Genomic DNA, 25,321 nt, shown 5'->3' with positions numbered 1-25,321 from the left:
TAACCGTGCAAAAGAAAATATTCTCTGGTAAAATGCTTGATATTATCATGAAAAATGATTCTCCAGCTTTAGATGAGGTTTGTATGAGGCTTTTGTGTTGTATGGTGCGTTTGCGCTGTATGAGGCGTTTGCGTTCCGGGCCAAAGCCAAATGCATTTACTCAATCAATTGACGTACAAATTTAAACAAAGCAAAATGATATTGTGGATTTGCTTTTGAACACTATCTGAAAGCATTCAAATTTCTATGCTGATTTTCCGTTCTTTGTTTTTTCGTGAGAACAGTCGATAATTAAAAAGATTGTGTCCACGTTGATTTTAAAGTCACCCGATTACTGCTCTCTCTCTCTCTCTAGAAGTAAAGAGAACATTCCTATTGTTTGGAAATCAGTTTCTGCTTGGTGATGTGAGAGTCAACACAGTGAAGAAATGTTCTACACATGTCCACTGTATTTATACAACTTGGGTAGGTGGTTGTCATGTGAGAAATGCACTACAGTTGATGACTATAGCGAAAGGTGTAGATTATGCAATCCATGTGAATTGCATACAGGATATGCCGTAAAAGTTGAAGATTTTAATTCCTGACTTTAAGAAGCTTGTGACTCTCACCCTAGAGGATACCTATGTTCCTATTGTCACTATGGTAAGTGCGATCAATGGGAAAATACTTCCCCTGGCATGAGGGGGAAAAACCCTAAACGTGATTTTAGTTTATTTCTAAGGGATTGGTACCGTGCTCCAAGAATTTGGAGAGCATGATTCAAGAGAATATCGTTTCAACGTCATCGTTGTAAGGACAATGGTAGTTATGATTATAATTCTACTTATTTTGCTTCGCTATTAAAGAAAGTGATTCTTCATATGAGAATATCGTGTGTGACATTGCTTCAAATAAGCATATTGAAACATGTGATTTTTACAATATGATGCATGATAGTATCATTGAATTCACAAAAAGATATAATAAAATTGAAGTTACATTATATTGTGGAAAATGTGACATCTATGTTTTATTAATAAACAAATTTACATATATTACTAAAAACATTTTATTCGACATTGCTAACACATTTATTCTTAGGGCACTACTAAAATATTTTATTCTTAGGGTACTGAAATCAGTATTATAGAGGTAGGACAGGGTATTTTCTACTATAAAATAATTGAATCGAGGATTTTCTACATAATTGTTGAAACCTTAAGCGTGATTTCAGTTTCTTTTTAAGGGATTGTTATCATTGTGGATTTAAAGTGTTTTGGGAAGAAGATTTGGAGTACATTTTAATTGTAAAAACATCAAGAGAGTATGGTTTCTGCGTCCTCGTTGTGAGGACAATGGCAGTTATGATTATAAACCTACTGATTTTTATTTGGCTGTTACAGAATTTGATTCTTCATGTTAGAATATTGTGTGCGACATTACTTCAAATAAATGTCGTACATTGAAACCTGTTGAATTGAAACAAATTGAAACATGTGAATTTTACAATATGAATCATAATAGTATCATTGACTTCACAAAGAGATATAATAAAAATGAAGCTACATTATATTACGGAAATTGTGACCCTGACTTTGCACACCATGATCAGAACGAGTTAAATCCCAATGATCGGCCACCACTAATCGTTGTCAAAGACGTCCATGTTAATGACGAAGAAGAAGAAGAAGAAATCTAAAAGATGAAAGACGAAAGACTTTTTATTGTACACATACGTTTTATTAATCAACAAATTTCCATACATTATTAAAACGTTTTATTCTTAGGGTACTGAAATCAATATTATACAGGTAGGGCAGGATATTTTCTGTTATGAAGTCATTCAATCGAGGATTGTCTACATAAATGTTGCGAAATTCATTGTAAGTATAGTCATGACATGACTATACACTATACATGAAAAATAAAATAAAGTATTGCACGAAAATCAAAGCTTGTTGATAAATCTTGTAATCGCTTCCTATTCTGATTAATTGATTTCCCACTCCTTTCAAGGAAGTTTTTAATATGAGGTGTGTACAATGTATATTCTTCTTCGCTGTTTGAAAGATGCATAGCCAATACCCCGTCTCCATAGTCGATGGACGACTATTAACAATGATAATTGTATTGTTAGGACTATGGATATGTTCAAGGAAATCTGAGGATATTCAATAGGATTTGTATTTGGACATGTCAAGTTCAAGTTCTATTTATTTTCATTAAATAACAATAACGAAAACGATATCCCAAAGGGCTCAATGGCCCGTTATTTGGGAAACAGCATACTATAAATAAAGAATGATAAAACTTGTCATAAACATACCAACTAGTCCAGGACTTTTAGCTCAAAAAAGGGTCGAACCCGGACAAAATTGCAATATAAACGAAAATGGTACCAAAATGATCAGAAAAAAATTCTGTACAACATACTAAAAGTCCCCATAAATCCGAGTGGGGCGAGTACCCGAAAAACAGGGGAAAAGGGGGAAATGCGGGGGAAAATGGGAAAAATGCCGAACATGCCCAGAAAATAGTTTAAAGTGAGTTTTCTGGGGTTTTCACATACGCTGATTACGAAATTGACATCTAAAATTCAGTATAGAAAAAGAGTACTACGGAAAACGGGGGAACAGGGGAAAGAGGGGAGAAAAGAGAAGAATACAGGGTAGGGGTAGAAAGCGGGTTGGAAGATATTTTCTGGGGTATTCCTATCTGGTGATTATGAAATTGAGATATAAAATGATATACAAAAATCGATTAACATAAAACGGGGAAATGGGGGGGAGGGAGGGGAAAAAGGAAAATATACAGGGTAGGGGTAGAAAGCATGTGGAAATGTGTTTTCTAGGGTTTTTCTATCTGCTGATTATAAAATTGACATCTAAAACAAAGTTCGAGAACAAATACAGGAGATCTATAGAGGTTCGGCTACCCCATAGGTTCGGAAAAGGCAAAAAAAAAATTCGAGAAAGAAATACGGAAAAATACTGAAATTACATTATTCCGTATTCCTCGCCGTTATCGACAAGCGCGTGGGTTCGTCAACATAATCCTGTTCTAATTCGACATCCAGTAAGAGAAGCAAGGTAGACTAGTCACCTAGTTTTTCATTCAGGAAGAAAGACAAAGTCGTTACACTGGCATCCGATGGGAACATTAGGATAGATGGCGAGATTTTGCATATCGATCCTGCAATGCTTTTTCAACGTCTTTCGACTGCTGCCCATACATCTGAAAATGACATGGCAGAAACTCTACGTTACGAACTGTGCAGTTATCCGCCCGCTTTGTTTGAGAATCCTGGCATAATGCGTCAGCCAGACAACCTGCACTAGCGAAAGCAATATGGAAAGAAGCGAACACGGACTCGATTCACCACCTGCCAGTGTCAGATCGTGTCACTGTAGTTGACGGAGGTTGGCTGCTTCAGCAAGTACCTTGGAAGATTGGTGATACTTATGATTCAATCTGTGACAGCTATGTTAGTTTCGTTACTCGACGCTGTACCTCCCCTACTAGTAGGGGAAAGATACGGAAAAAAATGGTCGCACCAGGAAAAAATTGGTATAGAAATTATTTTTACACCACTGTGTTCAGAAAAGAGAGCTCTACAACATATCAAAAATCTAAATCTCCATCCCGTTGCGAAATTCCCTTTTTTTCACGTTTTTTGCGCCTATTTTTTAGATATTTCCAGAATCCGAGAATGAGGAACCGTGAAAAGAAAAGTAGTTTATTGATGGTTTCCCTTTTAAGAAACGATTGTTTTTGTGCTCTTTTATTAGACAGAAACATCACGTTTAATCATTTAATTCTTTTTTATGTTTTGTTTTTGTTTTTGTATGAAGTAAAAAAAAAAAAAATAAAATAAAAATCAAGCGACACACGATCACGGGGTATTTTTCGAAGAGGAGCACGAATTTTTCGGTTCAGAATGAGGGTTTTCGTTGTAACATTCACCGACAGCTCACTTATTCCCAGTTCTCTTTTTTAGATGGCTGAGACCGCAGTTTTATGTCCCCTTTGTGAACGTTCAATAGACACCTCAGAATCGTCGGTACTGGCAGAAAAAGGAGCTACGGCGATCAATGAAGCTAGCAAAACGAGAGGTACCAGCATCTCTGTCGAGGCAGGGAACCAAGTCCATGTTGCTTGCAGAAAGACTTTCACAAACAAAATATACCTGTCGAAAATTGAGAATGAGAGACGACGAACCTTGCAAGAAATGACGGAAGCAGAAAAAGTGGTACTCCGATCACGGACTCCAAGTTTCAACTTCCAAGAGTGTTGCTTTTTCTGCACTACAAGGATAAATCTCCACACTACCCACAGAAAAGGACATGAGTGGTACAAGGTTCGGACTAAAGACTTTGAAGAGAGCATAAAGGCAGTGTGCAAAAGCCGTGATGATGATTGGTCAAGTAACGTTTTCCGCCGAATATGTGCAGTGTCAGACCTGCACGCAGTTGACGCCATTTATCACGCAGCCTGTTCTTCTATGTTTCGATTAAATAAGAGCCTTCCAGCCAGATTTGCGACGCAAGAACTTTTTGGAATACTCGAAGATACTGAGCCAGATAAAAACGTCCAAAAAGGGGGAGGCCAGGTCACGATGAAAGATATCAGGCGTTTTTGAAGCTGGCTACTTTTTTCGAAGAAAATGACGAAGAACAGTATACAGTCAGTGAACTTGTTGTTAAAATGGGAGAGCTTTTGAATGGGACAGACCTTGAACCGTACTGTAACAAGTACTTGAAGAGCAAGCTTCTGGAATATTTCAGTGACCAGCTAGTATTTGCAACTATTGACGGTAAGGCTGACGTGGTGACATTCAAAGAAAAAGCATCAGCGATACTCCAGAATTTTTATTACTTGGACAAAACCGATAACGAAGAGAGTGAGAAAATCAAGCTTATTAGAGCAGCAGCAAAGATTATCAAAAGTGATATCAAAGGACTGCCAGCACAGAAGGAATCATATATGACCGCAAAGCAGATTTCTTCTGGAGAACAGCTGGAAGGCTCTCTACCTGATTGCCTAATGGTGTTCTTAGATGAAATATTCGTTGGAACCGATATTTCCTTCAAAATGCTTGCCATTGGCAATTCCATCGTTCAAGCAGCTCGCCCGCGTGCCCTCATTTGTCCACTGCAACTAGGCTTAGCAGTGCAACTGGATCACCATTTCAAGTCCAGATTTCTTATTGACACTTTACACAACCATGGATTCTGCTCCTCCTATGCTGAAGTCCAGAAATTTAAACGCTTTGCATCAGTCCATGATGAATCTAGCCTTGGAGGAGTTACCTCCGCACTTGCTGTGCAGCATGTAGCTGATAATGCAGATCACAATGTTTGCACAATGGACGGAAGAAACACTTTCCATGGGATGGCTCTGCTAGCAACAGTCACGCCTCCTCTCATTAAGAGCCGATCGCCCATTCCGAGAGTTGATGTTCCATTAGATGAAGTAGCCCAAAAAGGAAAAATTCCCATCTACCCTTACCACTTAAGTGAGACAGTGCTTTCAAAGGTGCAATATGAGAAGATCCCTGGCAAAAATGTCAACGACCCGTATGCTTCACTCGATCAGCTCTGGTTAGCTACCGGGTTCCTGAATGTCCCAAGGCCGAGCTGGAATGGATTCATGCAGTCAGTTTTCTCTAACCAAATACATCATGAAACGGGAAACCTTCGCAGCAAGGCAAGCGTCTTGTTTTTGCCCATGATTGACCTCCCGTCTAGCAACGAATCCTGCCTTTACTCAACCTTGCGCTTTGTAGCTTCGCAAGGCAGAACCTACGGATTCACACCTGTTCTCACATTTGACCAGCCGCTCTGGTGGAAGTCTATGAAGATCCTCAAGTCCGACACAACGAATGAGCTGAGTAGTATTGTTCTCAAGTTAGGCGGTTTTCATTTGATGATGAGTTTCGTCGGATGCATAGGACACCTCATGGAAGGTTCTGGTCTGAAAGAGGTTCTGGAATTGGTATACGCGACTGGTGCAGTGCCGCACATTCTTTCTGGAAAAGCGATTTCTAGAGCTGTTCGAGCTCACATTCTCGTGAGCTCGGCCATATATGCTCATCTCCTCGAAGAAGAGCAAGCGACGTTGACGTCTCTAGACGTGTCTACTGTCTTCGCTAACGTACTGGATGGATACCTCCCACCCGAAGATCTCAGTCATGATCCCCAGCTCAAGCAACTTGAAAACTTTCTCAAGCAGAGACGCCAAGACCTGCTGACTCAGAGAACTGCGAAGCTCTGGTTTCAGTATCTTGACATGGTTGGGATACTGCTTAAGTTCATACATGCCGAGAGACTAGGCCTGTGGGATTTGCACCTACAATCTGCAGTAGAGATGCTTCCGTTTCTAGCAGCATCTGGACATACCCTCTATGTCAAGTCGGTCTGGATGTACCAGCAAGAGATGGCTAAGCTTCAAACTAGTCACCCACCAATCTTCGAAGCATTTGAACAGGGAGGTCACACCATTAGAAGATCAGAGCGACGCTGGGCTGGGCTCTCGGCAGATCTTGTCATCGAGCAGGAGTATATGAGAAGTCTGAAAACATCGGGCGGTCTTACAACTGGAGGTGGGATGACAGAACAGCAGAGAGCCATTTGGGTTCTGTCAAGACCAGCATGCCTGGAGATCAACCTCTTGATGCAAAATTTGACAAAAATTGGTTACTCGACAAGTGAGCAGCACCGCGACATGAGTTCCAGTAGAAAGGAGCGTGACTTCGACGATACCCAGAAGCTCGTTGGATACTTCGCAGAATCTTCTCCGTTCAGAGGTGACAATCAGCTTAGAAACATTGCCAACGGCATAACTTCTTCCCAAGATGTTAATGTTGACGAGGCCGATGTGGCTGGAAAGTTGATTCTAAGTAAGATGACGGGAAAAACCTTGAAGGAGCAAGTCTTCAATAAAAAAGACCAAGTGCACCTAATGAATGCCAAAAAGGCGGGGTCCTCTGTAGTAGCGCACATAGATCCGGCGCTCCTTTTCCAGCGGTTTATAATAGTAGCCCAACGAACTGACCTCCGAGAAGAATACTTCAAGTACGAACTTTGTACGATTCCTCCTTATCTTTTCGAAAGCGATGGCCTTATGAGAAAAGCAAATAAGCCAGAGCTTGCAAAAGCGATCTTTCTGGCTTGCGGGATTGAGACTCAGTCACCCTCAAGACCTGCTTCTGCGTGTAACATCGTCTTGGATGGTGGTTCTCTTCTACATCGAGTTCCATGGAAGGTAGGGTCAACCTTCAAGGTCATCTTTGCTTCATACGTCCATTACGTACAAGCAAGGTACCCCAGTGCTATCGTTGTGTTTGACGGATATGAAGGTGGTCCAGCAATCAAAGATGCTACCCATTTACGTCGAGCAAGGATGGTTGGCCGCCAAGTCTTTTTCACCGAAGAGATGACCCTCTGCATGAAGAAAGAAGAGTTTCTTTCATGTAAGACAAACAAAGGACGTTTCCTGAAGCTGCTCGGCAACCATATGGAAGCCGTTGGTTTCCGAATTTTCCACTCGGAAGGAGACGCCGACGTTCTGATTGTAGAAAAAGCCGTAGAAGCTGCTAGTCTTACAGACACAATCGTGGTTGCTGATGATACTGACATCTTGGCTCTTCTGATCAGTCGATCAGATTCACGTTCCGGGCGTTTATATTTCTCACCTGAAGCTAAGTTTGGCGGTAAGTTCAGCTTGGGATATTAGTGAGATGAAGCAGAAGCTAGGAACAGATGTCAGCAATCTGATACCGTTCTGTCATGCCGTGCTGGGTTGTGACACAACCTCTCACCTTTACGGAATAGGAAAGGGCAAAGCCGTTCAGCTGCTACTTTCCAACAAGTTTCAGGGACAGCGCTGCTATATTTGGCGACAATCTCGCATCGCTTGACGATATTGTGGCAGCAGGAGAGCGAGCATTGTTGATACTGTACGGTTGCCCTGATGTTTCGAACCTGGACACTGCCAGAAAGCTAATCTTTCACAGAAAAGTGAGCACTGCCACCACTTTCGTGCATCCACAAGAACTGCCACCGACTCAGGCAGCAGCGAAGTACCACTCGCTACGTGTCTACTGCCAAGTTCAAATCTGGCTCGGGAACCCAGTAGACCCTTTACGCCTGGGATGGAAACTGCAGGATAACGAAGTTTTTTCGCCAATAAAAACAGATCTCCCTGCCGCTCCGTCTCAGCTGCTGAAAATTATCAAATGCTCGTGTCGTATTGACGGCTGTGATAGTGAAAAGTGTACCTGTAAGAAAAACGGACTTGAGTGTACTATAGCCTGCCGTACCTGTAAGGGAAGCTCGTGCAACAATTCGAAGTTTCAAGAAGAAGAACTTAGTGAAGAAGAATAACAGTTAACTGTGATGATGAAAAATCTAGTTCCTATATTTTGATGATGTGCAATTTTTATATATTTGAAAAATAAGATAAAAGCTTTTCTCTGAACACATTAAGTTAGAACCTACCTTGTCTCATGGTGTTTGGCGCTGAGGTGTTTCGTCATTCCTGTTTATTGTTGTTTAGTCTTTTTTTTCTAAGCCTTTCGTTTACATAGCCAAATAGACTACAACGCTGGTAAGAGTTTTTTTCCCCAAAGACACAGTTTTTTTCCCCATTTTTTTTTGCTGATAAATATTTTTCTATTGGTCAGGTAACGAAATGAGTATCAGAAATGAATTCAGAGCCAAAAGCTGATCTAAAAAGATGTGTAAAACATTATAGTTTACGCTTTTAGTTTTTTTCCCGGTTTTTGAGAAAATAAATAAGAAAACATTAAAAAAAAACAATTTCGCATCGAGCTAGAGATTTAGATTTTTGATATGTTGTTAAGCATTTTTTTCCGGTCCGGATGGTGAAGAAACCATTTCTGTACCAATTTTTTCCTGGTCAAAACTTATTTTTCTCCTACTATACTGTTGTCTTCGATGGATACAGCGCTGGTCCAACCACGAAAGATGCTACGCACAACCGACGGTGTAAGGGAAGCCAGCATCAAGTGATCGATTTCAGTTTAGGGATGAAGCTCCAGAAAAAGAAGGAAGAGTTTTTGAGCAACTCTCAGAACAAACAGCGAATTATAAGCTACATCGGGGAAAAACTCAGAGCCAAAGGATTTGAAGTCGTCCATGCGAAGGGCGATGCTGACTATCTAATCGTGAAGACTGCCGTAACTAAAGCAGAAAACTCTGAAACAATAGTTCTTGGCAACGACACTGACCTTCTGATTCTACTCTTGTATCACCTCCCGCCTAATGCAAAAACACTTTACTTCGAATCGTCAACGAACGCAAAAGAAGCGATAACACGGTTCTGGTGCCTCAACGAAGGGCAAAAAAAATGGGAGAAGTATCCAGGCTGCTTCTGGTAGGGCACGCACTCTTGGGATGTGACACGACCTCACGAGTTTTCGGACTTGGAAAGCAAGCTGTGCTACCTCTTTTGAAGAAGAGCGAAGTGTTCAGAAAAAAATGCAAAGTGTTTCTGGATGAATCATCGTCCAAAGATGAAATTGTGAAAGCGGGTGAATATCTTCTCCTCAGCTTGTATAAAGCACGACCAAACGAAGATCTCACTAAGCTGCGACATCGAATTTTCTTGGAAAAAGTTTCTTCGTCTAATACAACGGCGTTTGTTAAGCCTGAAAAGCTTCCGCCAACCGAAGCTGCAGCTTCATTCCACTCCCAGCGAGTGCGCCTCCAGGTATCCCGTTGGAAAGGGGAACCAGCTGACCTCGACCCGGCTGACTGGGGTTGGGTCCTCAGAGACCATAAATACTCACCTGTGATGACCCATTTGTTGCCCGTACCTCAGACTCTTTTGAGTGTCATGAGATGCAACTGTAAGACAGGCTGCGAGAACTCGCGATGCAGCTGCAAGAAAAATGGATTAGCGTGTACGTTCGCGTGCGGAGAATGTCAGGGTATCAACTGTTTGAACAGGGACAACGAGATTGTCGAAGACGAGAAGCTCGACTAGTGATATTAATGCTGTGTTTTTCAAGTCAACTATACTGCCTTCGAAAGTGCAAATTTTACATATAATAGCCATTTTATATATAACTGCCAAGCGGTTGTTTTCTTTATGTTTAGTAATTCAAATGGTTGTAAGAAATGTCTGTGATTCAAGAAAGTACAAGTTTGATACTTAAGCGAGTTATTTTGTCCATAGGCCTACTTATTAGCCATTAGCAGCTGGCTCAGGAGTCAGGCCTCCCTTCCCCTTTTCCGTTGTTTCCTCCAGTTTTGTTCGGTTTTCATGGTTCTCGTTTTCTTTCCTTCATTTTAGGGGTCAGTTTCGTGATCAGCAGATAGAAAAACCCCAGAAAACACATTTCCACATGCTTTCTACCCCTACCCTGTATATTTCCCTTTTCCCCTCCCCCCCCCATTTCCCCGTTTTATGTTAATCGATTTTTTTATATCATTTTATTTCTCAATTTCGTAATCACCAAATAGGAATACCCCAGAAAATATCTTTCAAACCGCTTTCTACCCCTACCCTGTATTCTTCTCTTTTCTCCCCTCTTTCCCCTGTTCCCCCGTTTTCCGTAGTACTCTTTTTCTATACTGAATTTTAGATGTCAATTTCGTAATCAGCGTATGTGAAAACCCCAGAAAACTCACTTTAAACTATTTTCTGGGCATGTTCGGCATTTTTCCCATTTTCCCCCGCATTTCCCCCTTTTCCCCTGTTTTTCGGGTACTCGCCCCACTCGGATTTATGGGGACTTTTAGTATGTTGTACAGAATTTTTTTCTTATCATTTTGGTACCATTTTCGTTTATATTGCAATTTTGTCCGGGTCAAACCCTAAAAGTCCTGGACTAAACCAACATCTAAATAATCAACTCACCGGCAGTCCCCACGAAACAGCGACCCTCACATCACCCGACAATAAAATACATATTAAAACTATTTGCGTCATCGAGGATACAACACCAACAAAACAACAACCCAAGAAAAATAAACCATGAGAAACAATTAATAAGAAACCTTTCAACTGTCTCTTAAAGGAGCCAAGTGTTCGCGACTGCCGGGTCTCAGCGAGAACCAAGTTCCAAGCACGCCCCACAGTCACAGCCAGGCCGAAGTCTGAACAAACCGAGGTACTAGCTGGAATCATCACATCCTCCCTGTTACGAACCATATACAAATTTACTCCCCCTACTAGTTTGAGCAGTCCCGAAAAACAACATGGGAGATCTCCCTGGAAGTATTGATATGCCAACGAAGATAGAGATAAAACATAAATATTTTTAATCTTAACGAGGTCAAGAGGAGTGTGTGTAGCCGACTGGAGAATTCTCGCTACTTTCTCATGAAGATGGTGAATAGGTGCAAGTGCCGAGGCAGATGTGGACATCCACATAGACGAACAGTAATACATATAAGGGTAAATGAGAGAGAAGTATAAAAGACGGAGGATAGGGAAAGGAAAAGAACCGTTGATTTCAAGCACGAGGGATCCAATAACTGCTTCTAAGACTGTGACACAGAGGTATAAGAAACGCTATTAGCAGTTTTTTCCCCATCTCCGCAAAGAATTTGTTCATATAATGTCGTATTTGGCCTTTTTCTGTAACAAGTTGATCGTCTGCAATGAGAGATATTGGGAGACCTTCTGGTTTCATGGACGGCCGACTAACTTCCTTACTCATGTCCCACGTCTTTTTTATATTTTTACTGAAATCAACAAATCTCCTTGTAAAATATACTGTTTTAGCTCTGCGAATAATTGATTTCAGAATATTACGGTACAGCTTAAATGCTTCTAACTTAGCATTATTTGCTCTTTTTGTACTCTTTCCAAAGGTTCTGCTTCCTTTTTATTGACTTTAGGACTATGTTAACTAGGGAGCTAAAGGTGTTGATCTTTTTGATCGAGGATTTTTTTTTTTAAGGAGCTTTTAGACAATAATACGTGAATCTTTCTTAATAGTGTCATAAAACCGGCCAAATATGTCGTTATAATTGTCTGAACTAATATTTTTCGTAAAGAGAATTCCCATGAATGTGTACCAAGATCTGCTTTCAATCTATCTAGCTCGACTGGTGAGCTACAGAATCTCGGTTTATCCTGGGGGACTAATCTTCGTGGATTTTGGAGGATTTGAAACAGGGCTGAAACTTGTAAATGGCCGGAAATGTCTGTAAGCAGTACCTCATTCCTAATGGAGTGTAGCGATGAAAACATACTGTCAATTAATGCTGCTGACTGGTTTGAAATCCTTGTCGGTATGTTTGTACAAGGAGTCAATCCGTACGAAATTTGTAAAGACATAAGATTAGAAGCCTGCCTAGATGACGATTTCGGAAGGTAAAGGTTAAAGTCACCCATTAATCCAACTTCATATTTTTCAGCACAAACTTTCCTAAGAACATCTTCTAATGTTTCAAGAAATTCAGTCGTAGATCCTCTTGGAGAACGATATACTTCGCCAACTATTACCCTTTCCTTAGCGTTAATTGAGATTTCAATAAAAAGTGACTCAAATACCCTTTTATTATTTATACATAAATCATGTCTTAGTACTGCCTGAAAATTATTTTGGATGTAAAATCCGAATCCACCTTTTTTGCCCATCTTGCGGTTAAGAAAAATCGACATGTTACCGGGAATATCCAAAAGTACCTGATTATTCTCATTCAAAAATGTTTCACGGAGACCGATAATTGCAGGGCACCAATCCCTACTTAATGATTGAATATCGTCGAACGAAGAATTTAGGCCCTTAACGTTAAGATGCACAACCGGAAAAACATCACCCCACCGAGCTCCGGAGTCCCAAAATCTCAGCTCCTCCACAAACACGCTATCAATAATATTCTCAAAATTTTCATCGAAACTCATATTGGGGGCTTTACCAACCGGATTATTTATAATTTCATTAAAACTAAATCTCTTAAACTCATTATTATTTAATCTCTCTAGTGTTATATTGGCGTTAATCCCCAATGGAGAATCAAATTCAACCATAATTACTTACCGAAACAGGTGACCGAGAGTCATGCTGTTGTCCCGTAAACACCAGTGACGTCAACTGCTTAACATTCCCAAGTACAAAGGCTGTGAAACGAACTTGACTATTTTCCTCTGAAACAAAAAAAAAAAAATACAAGTAAGATAGCACAGGAAGGTGTTAATACTGAGGCAAAAGAAAGAAAAATGAAAGAGAAAAATACAATAAGACAAACAACAATAAAGAGCAGTACATTTTTTCAATATATAATATATAGAGGGGAAGCGAGCACTCACTAATGATCCTGCGTCAGAATCAAAATCAGTGTTGGCCGAGGGGAAAACTAGGGTATACGGGTCGTAGCATGCGTCATCAACCTTGATCCAGTTGGAACTACGAGCCTTTTTAGATGCATCGAAGTTATATACAAAGATTATATAATTCGTGTTCATGGTGCCAATTCTAATAGAACACTACCGTCCGGGGTTCTCAATAGGTTTCAAATGGATTTAGTGAGATTAGTGCTACGCTCCATGTCAACGGTTTGGCCTCTAAATAAGAAAAAGGTACACTCTAAACGCACAGTGCCTGTTCGGCCAATACTCATCCAGACAAGTCCGAAATGATGATAAATAGAGTCTTGTAGAGTCCTATAGGATTTATCAAAGGAGAAATTGTACAGAAGAATTCTATTTACTTCACATACAAGAGAGGAAAGTCTAAACATTTCAAAATCAAATGTAGAAATTGCCCATGATCTTATGGCACTGGCACTTTTTACGAATGCCAAAGCAAGTTTGGAGGAATTTCATCATTCATAAATGAAGAGTCGTTGTAGGTAGTTGAGCCAGTGGCAACATGTCTTTGATTTTGGATTATTTGAGGAACGAGCAGTTTGATATTATTTCCAGTGGCTCTTCTTTTTTCAATTGCCGAAGCGACAGAACTCATAACCTGATGTTTTCGTATGTGAAGTATCGCCGAGGTGAGATTGACATTTGCATCGGGTGATGTATCGAGTATTTTTCTCAAAATGAAATTGGACGGGGCGAGTTGTAAGTTTATGTCAATTTTAATATTGGGAGGTATCCTTTGAGGCATATTAAATGTTTCATGATTTAGTTTACCAACTAAATGATACTACTTGCTCACAATTCAAGTGACACAACTCAAGTATAATCATAGTCAATTGCCAGACCTTTCAATTTCTTGTAGGGCTTTCGTGTCATCAACATAAATTGTATGTAAATTGTATTGTATGTTCACAGCTTGATGGATTGTTGCTAGGGCTCACCAATGTTCCTATTATGTAGACGCATATTTATCTAAACAAATGGTGTGGCACACAATTTTCATAGGACAATCCATCGGTAGCGGTGGGAGTTTGACTATCAGACTTTTTCCTCACCATAACTTTTAAATCAATGAATGTGCATGGTAAATCTATGAAGTAGTCTTCATGTGTGAGTGTGTGTGTGTGTATGTTTGTTAGTGTTTGTGTGTGTGTGTGTCTTTCTGTCTGTCTTTCTTTCTGTCTGTCTTTCTCTCTTTGTCTGTCTGTCTGTCTGCGTCCTGTGTCTCTGTGTCTGCGTCTGTGTTGTCTGTGTCTGTATTGTGAGTGTTTGTGTCAGTGTCTGCCGTCTTTTCAGTTGATTTGCATCAGCCTAAACGAAAAATAAAATATAACATACCAGAATTGTTTATTAAATTTATACATAATGTCTTTTTTCTTAGCCTTTAAAGAAACAAATTTAAGTTAAAATTTTAAGCTAAAAAAACTCTTAAGTTGAAAAAATGGTAAGTCTTCAAAAGAAATCTAAGTCAATTGACAGTATTTGATATGTGACAATTGACAATTGACATATTTATAATATTTTCATTTTGTACTTTTAAAATGTGACAGGTATTTTTTTTTGCTGTAATCATACTTACTGACTTTAAGGCATGAAAGAAAAGTTGAAAAAATTTCAGTTTCAAAGTTCAATGAATAAGAATTAAGTAAAAACATCTCATCACAAACATTTTTTCTAATAGAAAATCTACGACTGACATATTTATATCATCTGTGTTGTTTTTTGTTTAATATCACAAGTGATTTTTTGTTATAAGTACATTTAAAGTGATTTTAAGACATGGAAAAAAGTTGAAAAAATTTTAGTTAAAAATTCTAAGTAAAAAATTACCCTTTCCTCCATCCCTTAAAAATTTGACCCTCCTCCCCCTTCCCTGCGAGGGTTCTCGAACCCTTTCATATTCTTTTTGATACTGCGTCTATCCATTTCTCTTTCAAAGCCAGTAAAATATTTTAATGGGAATTGGACCCTGTCGTACTCATAATACTTATTCTACTGAATATAAACGTTTAAGAATAAGTAATAATGAGGGGTGCTTTTTCTGAAAAAACTAATGGTTATGTGTAATGTACAAACATGTAAATTCTAGTAATTGCTCTTTTTCCAATTTGATATTGGACTTTGCGGCCCCCTGAAGGTCAAGGTTCAAAATATTCCACGGAACAAATTCAATAGCTCAAGAAGAGCTAGTAAGAGGTGTGATTTTAAAACAATTGAAGTGCCCTGATAGTAATGCTGAAATTGAATTTGATAAAGAAATTGAAAGCATTTTACAGACAAAGCTGAAAACGGACAGGGCTGTTGTCTTGTCTGGTATGATTAAAGATATAGTAAGAAAACTGAAAAATTCATCGTCTGGATACGATGGCTTTGTGCGCGATATTTGAAATTGGGTAGTGCCTTGTTATTTGAGCATTTAGCTTTGTTATTTCAGATTGTATTTTGTTCGGGGTTTGTGCCTGATAATATTTGGATTGGGATAATTACGCCAATTTTAAAAATGATAATCAAGTTTTAGTTGTAATCCCTATCGTCCGATTACGGTGTCGAGATTATTATCAAAATTTTTTGAGATGTTGATTATTCGTGATGCCCAGAGGATTTGTAAGATAACCCCCATCCAGTTTGGTTTTAAGCGGGGGCTTGGATGCTTCCAGGAACTGAGATCCCTTTGTTTGGTATTTGTAGATTCTGTTGGGAAAGGAGAAATTTCGGTTATTAGTGCGTATAATATTACTAATACATTTGGTTCATTGATTCATTCACAGGCAACGTTGGAGCTGATTAGGCGTTGGGTTGCAATTGATTTTGTCGGTCCGCTGTTTTATATGTATCGCCACCTAAAGGCGTGCCTGAAAATTTGAGGGGGTCAATCGTCCTGGTTGATATCCCTTTGCATATAGGTATTAAATAGGGTGCAATTACGTTACCGATGGTGTATAATAATGCTACACTGCCAGCTCAGGATAGCATACCGATTTCGTGTGTTGTAAAAGTGACTAACGCATCAGTATTATGTTATGCAAATGACTTGCTAAACTTGAGTCGGTCAATGTCTAGTCTAGAGGAGAGTTTCAACGTGATTTCAAGTGAATTTAGAAAGATTGATTTGAATCTTAACGCACTGAAATCCCAAGTTCTTCTGTTTAATCGCCCGTCTGAGCTGGCTTCAACTTCAGTGCTTCTTTGTGGAGCATCCGTTGCCCCGTCTCAAGAACTTATTTACCTAAGTTTACCTATTCGATATTCAATATCTTCAACAAGGAAGTTATTGGTGGCTAGAACTGAAAAGAAAACCAGGGCTGTGCTGTTGCAAACAAATATGACACAAAAGCTCCTCGCGAAAATGTACAAGGATGTTATTCTTCCCCATGTTTTGTACTTAGCTCCATTCGCAGTTATTCTGAATGAAAGTGATAAGAAACAGATTAGAAAGCTATTTTTCTTTATGCGAAGTTTCTTCTGAGTGTTCCGATATGGTCCCGTAACAACGTACTTAAACAATAATACAGAGTTCTCGACGCGATCGTACAGCTTGATAATTTATATGTAAACTTGTCGTCCAAAGAGGTTTGCTACCCTTGGAGTGGTTTACTTTTTTGAAAAGTCTAGTTTACTCGTGTTTTCATTTTGTATATATTTGTTCCTATTTTTGAATGTGTCTTTCTTTTTTCTTCTTTTTGATACTCCATCGCCAGGCCTTTGTGTTATTGATGGGTTACAAAATACATTAATTCATTTTGTTTCCTCTTTTTTTCGTCGCTCTTTTCTGTTGTCACCTCTAATTTATGAGTCGCGCTCCCCACTATGATGTTCCAGTTCATCCCTGCTCTGTTTTATTTTTGTTTGCGGAAAGGTTCATATTAGAAATTCAGCTAAGGATATACGAAAAGGAGACACATAGGAGCGAGCAGTGGCACTTTCAGAGCCCCCCCCCCCTCCTCTTCCTAGAAGACAATAAAAAGCAAAAGTTGGCAACTTTTGGAAAATATATCTTGTTTATAAAGAATTTTAAGGTAGAAACAAGGTGTGGTACCGCAAAATTCTGCATCATTTGAAGATATTTGGAAATTTTCTGTCCTTTATTTTCTTAAATTTTCAACCCCCTCTCAATTCTCTGAGAGAAATATTCTAGCTCCATCTCTTTGTTTCTTCTCAACTTCAGGCAAATAACATGAATACTTAAAAAATAGCTGTCTGATGAAAACATATATAAGAAATACTCAAATGAACGGAGATTTCTAAATATGATTAGCTTGGTATAGTTCATGTAACTATATGTTAATATTGTTAGCACAAAAATTAACTGTACCAAGCTGAATTCTTTTTATTTCACAATTTGTTTAATTTTTGCCTTTGTATATGCTATTGTCTGTTTCATGAGAAAAATCTACTATTCTATGGAAATTTCAATGAGGTAAATAACCTTTCCGTTTTTTTTTCGTTTTTTTTTTTCACTCAGCGAGCTTGGATTTTAGGTACCCACCCGGCTATTTTATTCAAGAGTACAATTTTGATTTTACAAATTATGCTGGTATACACAGACCAGTGTATCTTTATACAACGCCAAGAAGTTATATTGATGATGTAACTGTTACAACAGAAACTAGCGAAGATAACTATTTTGGTAAATATATTTTTTTCTGTTTTTTCTTTTCAATTCTAATTTTTATAAGTTCACAAATGCTTCTAGTGTCACTTAATCTGATTTGCATTAGTATAGTTTTGCTATAGAATTCTTTTTGCAGTTTATTAATGCCATTTCTCTGGTATGTTCTAAGAATTAAAGTAGTGGAAAATGAACTGCTATCATAGCCGGGGAAATGTCTAAATCTTGTTTTGCATAACTGTCGGGGATCTCTCTCCTCCTTGTATACATGTCTAGGTCTTGCAAATAACTACTTAAAATAATTCCTATACATTTCTTTTTGAAAAGTTGTAGCATATTTTCCTTTACCTTTGAATCATTTGTGTTTCAAACAGACATATTTCATATGGGACCTGAATGAACCTTAAATGTCCCGATAAAAAAAAAATCTACCGGAGCTTTCTCAGTCTGGCTGAGTTATTTAATCTTGCTTATTGTATAAAGAAAAGCCCCCCCCCCCTTTGTACATGAACGGATCTTGCAAATAAGTACACAAAATAATACTAAATAAAGATTAGCTGCGCCCAGGTCCGTATTCAGGAATTTTTTTTTTTGGGGGGGGGGGTTACAAAAGGATTTCTTTGGGGGGTACAAATTTTTTTTTAAACGCTTAGAAAAATTTATATTCATTTTTGTTAAATTTTTATGAATCTGACAAACACTTCAAGGGGAGGGAGGGTCAAATATCCTCACCCACCCTAGATACGGTCTCTTGTGGTTTATAATTAAGTACTGATATCATCCATAAAACTGTCTCAGTCTTATTATACACTGCAATTTGATCTGTTCCTCTTCCTGTGTACGTGGCTGCACTAAGTTGGCTGAGGCCAACACAGTTACGTACGATCCTCCTTTATCTCAATCTATTCAAAGCCCCCCTCTTTATAACCTGCCCAGAAGCTATGTACCTGTCATAGTTCTTATCCAATTCTTCTGAGGAAAATATAGCATATTTACCTTTATCGTTGAAACATGTGTATTTCAAATACACTATTATATGATGGGACTTGAATGAACCTTAAAATCATGAAAATTCCATATAACGAAACGCCCCATGCCCTTCCCCCACTTGAGTAAATGGTTGGGCCTTACAAACAAGTACATATAGTAATACTCTAAAAAAATTGAATCATCTGTTCACACAATCCACTGAGCGTTCTCAGTTTTACTACTTTATTCAATCTTGCTTACTCTATAAATAAATCTTCCCCCCCCCCTGTGTAAATCGATTGGTCTTGCAAACGAGAACATAATCCTTAGACAATTTTACTGGGAAGCACATGGCATATTTTGATCTGCTTTTTAAATACCTATGTGTTTGAAAATTCTCCCATACTCCCTTGTGTCTTACATTGAACAATGTTTTCCAACATTTTCAATTCCTTTTAAAGGTTTCCAAACTAATGTCAGTTCTTGTCAGGTCTTGTAAGTTCTCTTGGTCTTGTCAGGTCTGGTATATCAACCTGGGGCTCCTTGGGGATTGAAGGTTCTGATAATGGTAAGCTAGGAATATATTCGTTCTGCCAAAAAACATGCCCCTCTCCTAAGAATATACTCACAGTAATTTTTTCTTGGTGGAGCATCATTTTTTGTGTGGGTTCAACTAATGGAAAAAGTTATTTATAAGGCGTTCTTAGCTATTAGATAAGCGGAAAATGCGTATTTTTGCATAATTTATCAAATTCGGGGAATCTTAACCCGTTGTTCTTTTTTTCTAATCCATTTTGTTTCTCTTTCTTATTCTCTAACTCTTCTCCCTCTTTATCCGTCCCCCCTTCTGTGTTTCTTACTCAGTCATTCTCTGTGTCTTTATGTCAAACCCCCATTCTCCTTTCTTTCAGAAATTTCAGTTGGCTTGGGTTCTCCTTAGCCTCTCTTTTTTTCTGTTTGAAGGAATCAGCTATATGGATTTCTGATTAAAGTAAATTTTACAGGTACTATACGATATTCTATACTCTGTCAAGGATGCTCAAAAGATGCAATGTTGTACACGGATTTATTGGATGAAGATGGCGCAAATGTTGCTTCAAATTTCGGGCCAAAGAACAAAATATCTTTTAAAAGACCAAAACTCTGGTGGCCAAATTTAATGCATGAACGACCTGGATACTTGTATACATTAAAGGTATTTGTGTTAATTGCGGCAACTGTACACAAACCTTTGAGTAAAACACTAAGTAACCTGGCTCGTGCCGGTCTGAACTCAGATTACTTAGGGATTTATAGTCGAACAGAACACTTTGACATTTTTAAACAATCAAAGATTTACTTATAAATAGAAACAATCCATATAGATAGAGATATATAGACAATAGATAGAGGCAATGACAGCCCTTTAGTCGCTGTCAGCCCAGAGCTTTTAATTCAGATCGATTTGACATTCCCCTCAGCTTTTGTGACTTTGATGGATTTGAGCTTTTATTACTGTTTCTTTTATGCCAAGCGGCCGAGGAGCCACTACTCTATTCCCATTGAGAGTGATGCGCATCCCTCTTAAATTGTCAACACTACGGCGAAGACTCCAATATGCTTATGTCTTTACCCGCATTTATGAAGCTATAAATATTAATAGAATATATTTAAATATTTATTCAACCTCCAATTTATTTATTCCAAGTCAGGGAAATACAGATAAATATTTTTATTAGAAGGGGGATGTAAATGCATCATTTGAAAATTCAAGGAGAATGTGAAAGTTATAATAAGAATAATATCAGGAGAGGTGTTGGGTGGCTATTGTGCTATAAATAAACTAATAACTCAAATCGTCTTTGTAGTGCTTATGTACTTCAGCATTGAATTTACGCTAGGACTCCTTATACAATTGAAATTGCTGATTTGCCGCCCACTACTCAAAACTAAAGAATAACGCGTAATTATCTAATGCGTAATTTAGATAATACATGTCAGGCAAGTAGAGATGAAACTTTCTATGGGAAAGGGGGATTTGTCAGCAATAGAACCGTTGAATCACAATATCATTGAAAAATTCAAGGAGAATGTAATAGGTATAGGAAGAATCACAAGATCGGAAGAGGAGTCGGGTGATTGTCACATGTCTAGTGTCATTTGCTGGTATATTGTTGATATTAGTAAACCAGTAACTCGGATCGTCTTTGTAGTGGGTATATACTTTTGTACATCTGGATCCTTATCTCTGTTCCGAAATCTGGAAAATTTTCCCTTCTATAGACATAATAGTAAGGCTGGATATGTCTTCTTTTTTTTAATGGTAACAGATATGTCATGGATATTAGTAAGATTCTCGGCTGTGGTGCGAGGAAGTCGCAAGAAAAGATTTAAGGGAAATGGGAACTTCTTGGGAGAGTATAAAGAAGGTGGTTTTGAATAGATTGGGACGAAGGAGCAGCGTGTGTAGCTGTGTTGGTTTCAGGCGGCTTGGTGTTGCGGTGAGTTGTTAGTAGTAGTAGTTAATGAAATAATATTTTATTTCTTGAAAATGGCTAGTACAAGCCTGGGTGGGCTGGATTCGCACTTTAGAGTAAAAAAACACATACAAAAAAAAAAAGCAAATGTAAGTCAGAAACAAAACTATCAAAATGTGAAATGGGTTGTAAAGAATGTCAAAAATAATTAAAACTCGCAGAATTAAAAGAGAATACATGCATACTTTAGCCTTGTGAATAAAAATTACAAAAAAAAACAATTTAGTAGAAAAAAAGAATGAAAAGGAAGCTCAAGATTTGCAAAAATTAGACAATTGTAAGGTAAAAAAGGGGAGGGGGCTTACTTATTTAACATGTTCACTATGTACGGGACGAAAGTTCTCTATGTCTTTCAATGGACAATTTTATTGAGTTAAGAAGAGGGATGTTTGCAAAAGAAGAACGAGGAAGGTGAGGTCGAAGGGGGGGGGGAGTTGACGAGGGAAAAGATTAATTTTTCCGGGCGTTATGGAAGGCGCTGAAACAGATTGAGCGGTGCCGAGGATCGAAAGTTTACTTTGACCTGATTCAAAAGACATATTTATAAGCATAAACTGTTAAAGTGAATCTAGTCATAAACTAGAGCTAACGTGGGCAAACAAATATCAGACTTTAAACTTTTGAATTGACTGTATCGCAAAAAGTCTTATATCTTCGTATTAACCAGTATTATTACTCTAATACATGAAGGAAGGGGCTTACTGAGATGGGACAAAAAGAACCCCCTAGAGAAATACTGGACTAATTATATATATATATATATATATATATATATATATATATATATATATATATATATATATATATATTTTCCTAAGTTTTGTACCTCTCAGTACCTAAAGGTATTATTAAAATTCAACGGAGTAATAATAATTATTTAAATTGCAGTTGAAATTGACTGTTCCATGAGTCTATAGTACTTTAAGGTCTTTTCTTCATTGATTTATTCAGTTGTCACTGGTGTTATAATTTTTTTTTCTTTTTTTTTTTGCCCCAAAGGGTGTGAATTTTGGACCAACAACAAAAATTTTGACATGATTTGGTAAAAAAAAAAGAGCATCTAAACTATTTATAGATTCATATATGTACCTGGTCTGGGGTGCTCCTATGCTCTTTTAGGCCCATTGAAGAGCTCCCCGTCGCTAAGTTTAGTTTAAAAAATAGCTAAAGACACAAACTGAGCTCGTATATTTTAATTATAGTTACTCTGTTCGTTCTTATAACTGTATGTGTGGCGTTGCGAAGTGTGTCTCGGGTGTAGCTAATAGTACTACTACTTTTGCTACTAGCAACTCATCCCAGCTCAGACAACAAGAGATCAGTGCCTGAGACACATCATAGTCACAACAGTTGAAGAAAAGAAAGACTGAGGTTTAAGTAACGTGTCAACCAAGGCTACATATCAGGCTGCACACCCCTAGACTTTGAAAATACCTTCTTATTTCTACTTCATATTTCTTTTGTATTTAGCTATATGGTATATTTAAGCAGGCTATTTAGCTAGCTGGTCATTTTTATTTGTCAATCCTGTGCTTTGTTTTTTTCACACATATTAACGAAACTTGCATAGCAATATAACAACGTAGCTTATATAGCGTAACATTTATGTAACGTGTCGACACAGGTTACATATCTACATATCAGGTGGCAGTGTCAAACAGTTCGTAAATAATTTCTTATAGCGCACTGTCCTTCCTTTTACAAATTAAACGGATGAAAATATGGAAAAAATGAATATAATATTTCAAATAAGCCACTAGAAAAAAAATTGAATATTTACTATCAAACGTTTTTTATTAATAAATCAAAAAGGAACCGTGTCTCTGCTGTTACATTATTGTGTTATAGGCTTCGATGAAGACAGTAGAGTTATCCTGGTTTTGTTTGATTTTTGTGACGAACAGTGAGTTTTTTTTTGTTGGGTTCGGTTTTTGAGATTTTTGTGAGTTTTTTTTTAATGGGAGTGTTTTGTTTTTCGTCTGTTTTTTGCCTTTTATTTATATGTTTTGTTTAATTTAGGCTATTTTTATGAATAATTTGATTTCCGCTGATATAGGCTTCTGAACATGAAATTGAACAGTATGGGAAGAAAAATCACCAACGCCATCTCGCACTCGATGACTTTATTTGATCCAAAATTGCCGGATAGTTGTCTGTCCAGGTGCTTGAAAACGCTGGGAGAGCAAACAAAAAGCAGAATTATGTTACCATTAGGCCTGTTAGCTTAAAGTCAATTAGACCACTTAACCTACGGAGCTTCTTCCAAGCTCACATAGGCCAACTTGTTGGAGACTAGATTTTGATTCAAAATAATTATTGAAGACACAAAATGCTGATTAACTACCAAAAGAGGCTTAATACGATGCGAGAACTACAAAAAGTAATAAGAAACAAGAAAAGTTGCTCCGTGGCCGCTACTGTAGACCTATTTAAGAGTTGCAAACACCTCGAAGGCAAGAAATAGAATAGTTTCATTACAGTTCTAACTACAAATACTTGTTATGAGCACAGGAGTTTATTTCGGGGGGAGGGGGCAGTGTTGTCAGTTCAAAAGAATGTATGGTGGGGCAAAATGTATTTTTCAAAATGTTGGGGGCTGAGTTTTTCTTTTTTTCAGTTTTTTCCATCGCAATACCTAAAAGACATTTTTAAGTGAAAACACCGTAAATAAACTCATTTTTCAATACCTAAAGAAGAAAACGCCTACCCAAAAGAGAACGCCTACCCTAAGGAAGAAAACGCCTATTTTTAGAAAAATGTCAGTTTCCATCCTGTAAAATTGCAGGTTAATTATATCAAATATCGAATTTTCTTTGAAAATGCCTATTTCTTATGAAATCGCCTGACGCTTTACTGTGTTGCGCTACCGTTTGTGTTCCATGTTTAATTGCCAAAAATCTATCTTCTACTGGTTTTTCATTACCTTTAGGCGGTGTATTTTATATAAGTAGGATAAAGGGAATTACAGCAGCATCCTTTGATGATTAGATTGTTGATTATATTTTCAGATTCATTTGAAAGATGGGGACGTTGAGGATTTCTACCGGCTAAAAATTGGAGTTCGATCACTTAGTTGGAATAGTTCAGGCATTTTCATCAATCATCAGAAAGTATATTTTCAAGGGTTTGGAAAACATGAAGATTTTCTGGTAGGTGTTTTCTCTATTATCCTTAAACAAGCTATCTTAGTAATAAGAATTTTTTTTACTCAAATAAGATGTCGTTGTTAAGAATAAATTCAAGTTAATCACCGCTCTTACTAACAAAAAAAGAATTGAGTTTATTTGATTTGATTTAATATAATAAACAAAAATATAAACGATTACAAACATAAATCACTACACTAGGAAAAAACTATTTTTTTTTACACTTAGTGATTACCCACGTGAGCATTCCAAGAAACATCTTATACTAGAAAGACTCCTAACCTAGAAAAATCCTACACCAAAAACATTCCTAAAAAAGCAGAAATTATTTCTTGCATGAGGGGGTTGTCCCCCTCCTTAATACTTTGCTCTTCTTGCTAATTTTTTTAACAACTTTAAAAAAAAAGCTTTTTATTCTAATAAAATGGCCCTTGTATTTCAGGAGTCGTTCTTAAGAAAGGGACTGTTCCCTTCTCAATGACCCGCTCTTTACGCTAAAGTATGACTCTTTCTCCTTTATTAAACAGTAAAAAGCTTTAGTGTAAAGAGCGAGGCGTTGAGAAGGGAACAGTCCCTTTCATACACGGAGTAATTTCTGTTCGTTTTAAGTTTTAATGTTGCTCCTTACGTTCAGTTAAAAAAAAAAAATTATTTAATTTCTGAACGTTTTGAATTAATGCATGTTTGATTTTGTCCCTCCGCACCTAAATTATTTGGCTAAATGCCCTTCCCCCACTTGAGTAAATGGTTGGGCC

General features: G+C 37.8%; 1 protein-coding gene across 5 annotated transcripts in view; it reads left to right on the top strand.

Annotated features, from left to right (window-relative positions):
- The window catches only part of LOC136037070 (beta-glucuronidase-like), a 97,238-nt gene that overhangs the window by 26,945 nt on the left and 44,972 nt on the right, over window positions 1-25,321 (top strand). For all 5 annotated transcript variants that reach the window (XM_065719508.1, XM_065719512.1, XM_065719509.1 and 2 more), the window contains 3 exons: window positions 17,805-17,953; window positions 19,909-20,099; window positions 24,429-24,569. In XM_065719508.1, the coding sequence (XP_065575580.1) occupies window positions 17,805-17,953; window positions 19,909-20,099; window positions 24,429-24,569 (481 nt within the window). The remainder of the gene's footprint in view (window positions 1-17,804; window positions 17,954-19,908; window positions 20,100-24,428; window positions 24,570-25,321) is intronic.

The sequence above is a fragment of the Artemia franciscana genome, chromosome 16, assembly GCF_032884065.1.
Source record: "Artemia franciscana chromosome 16, ASM3288406v1, whole genome shotgun sequence".
NCBI classification, from domain to species: domain Eukaryota; kingdom Metazoa; phylum Arthropoda; class Branchiopoda; order Anostraca; family Artemiidae; genus Artemia; species Artemia franciscana.
The sequence above is the reverse complement of the archived record's forward strand: the minus strand, read 5'-3'. Positions and strand labels throughout refer to the sequence as shown.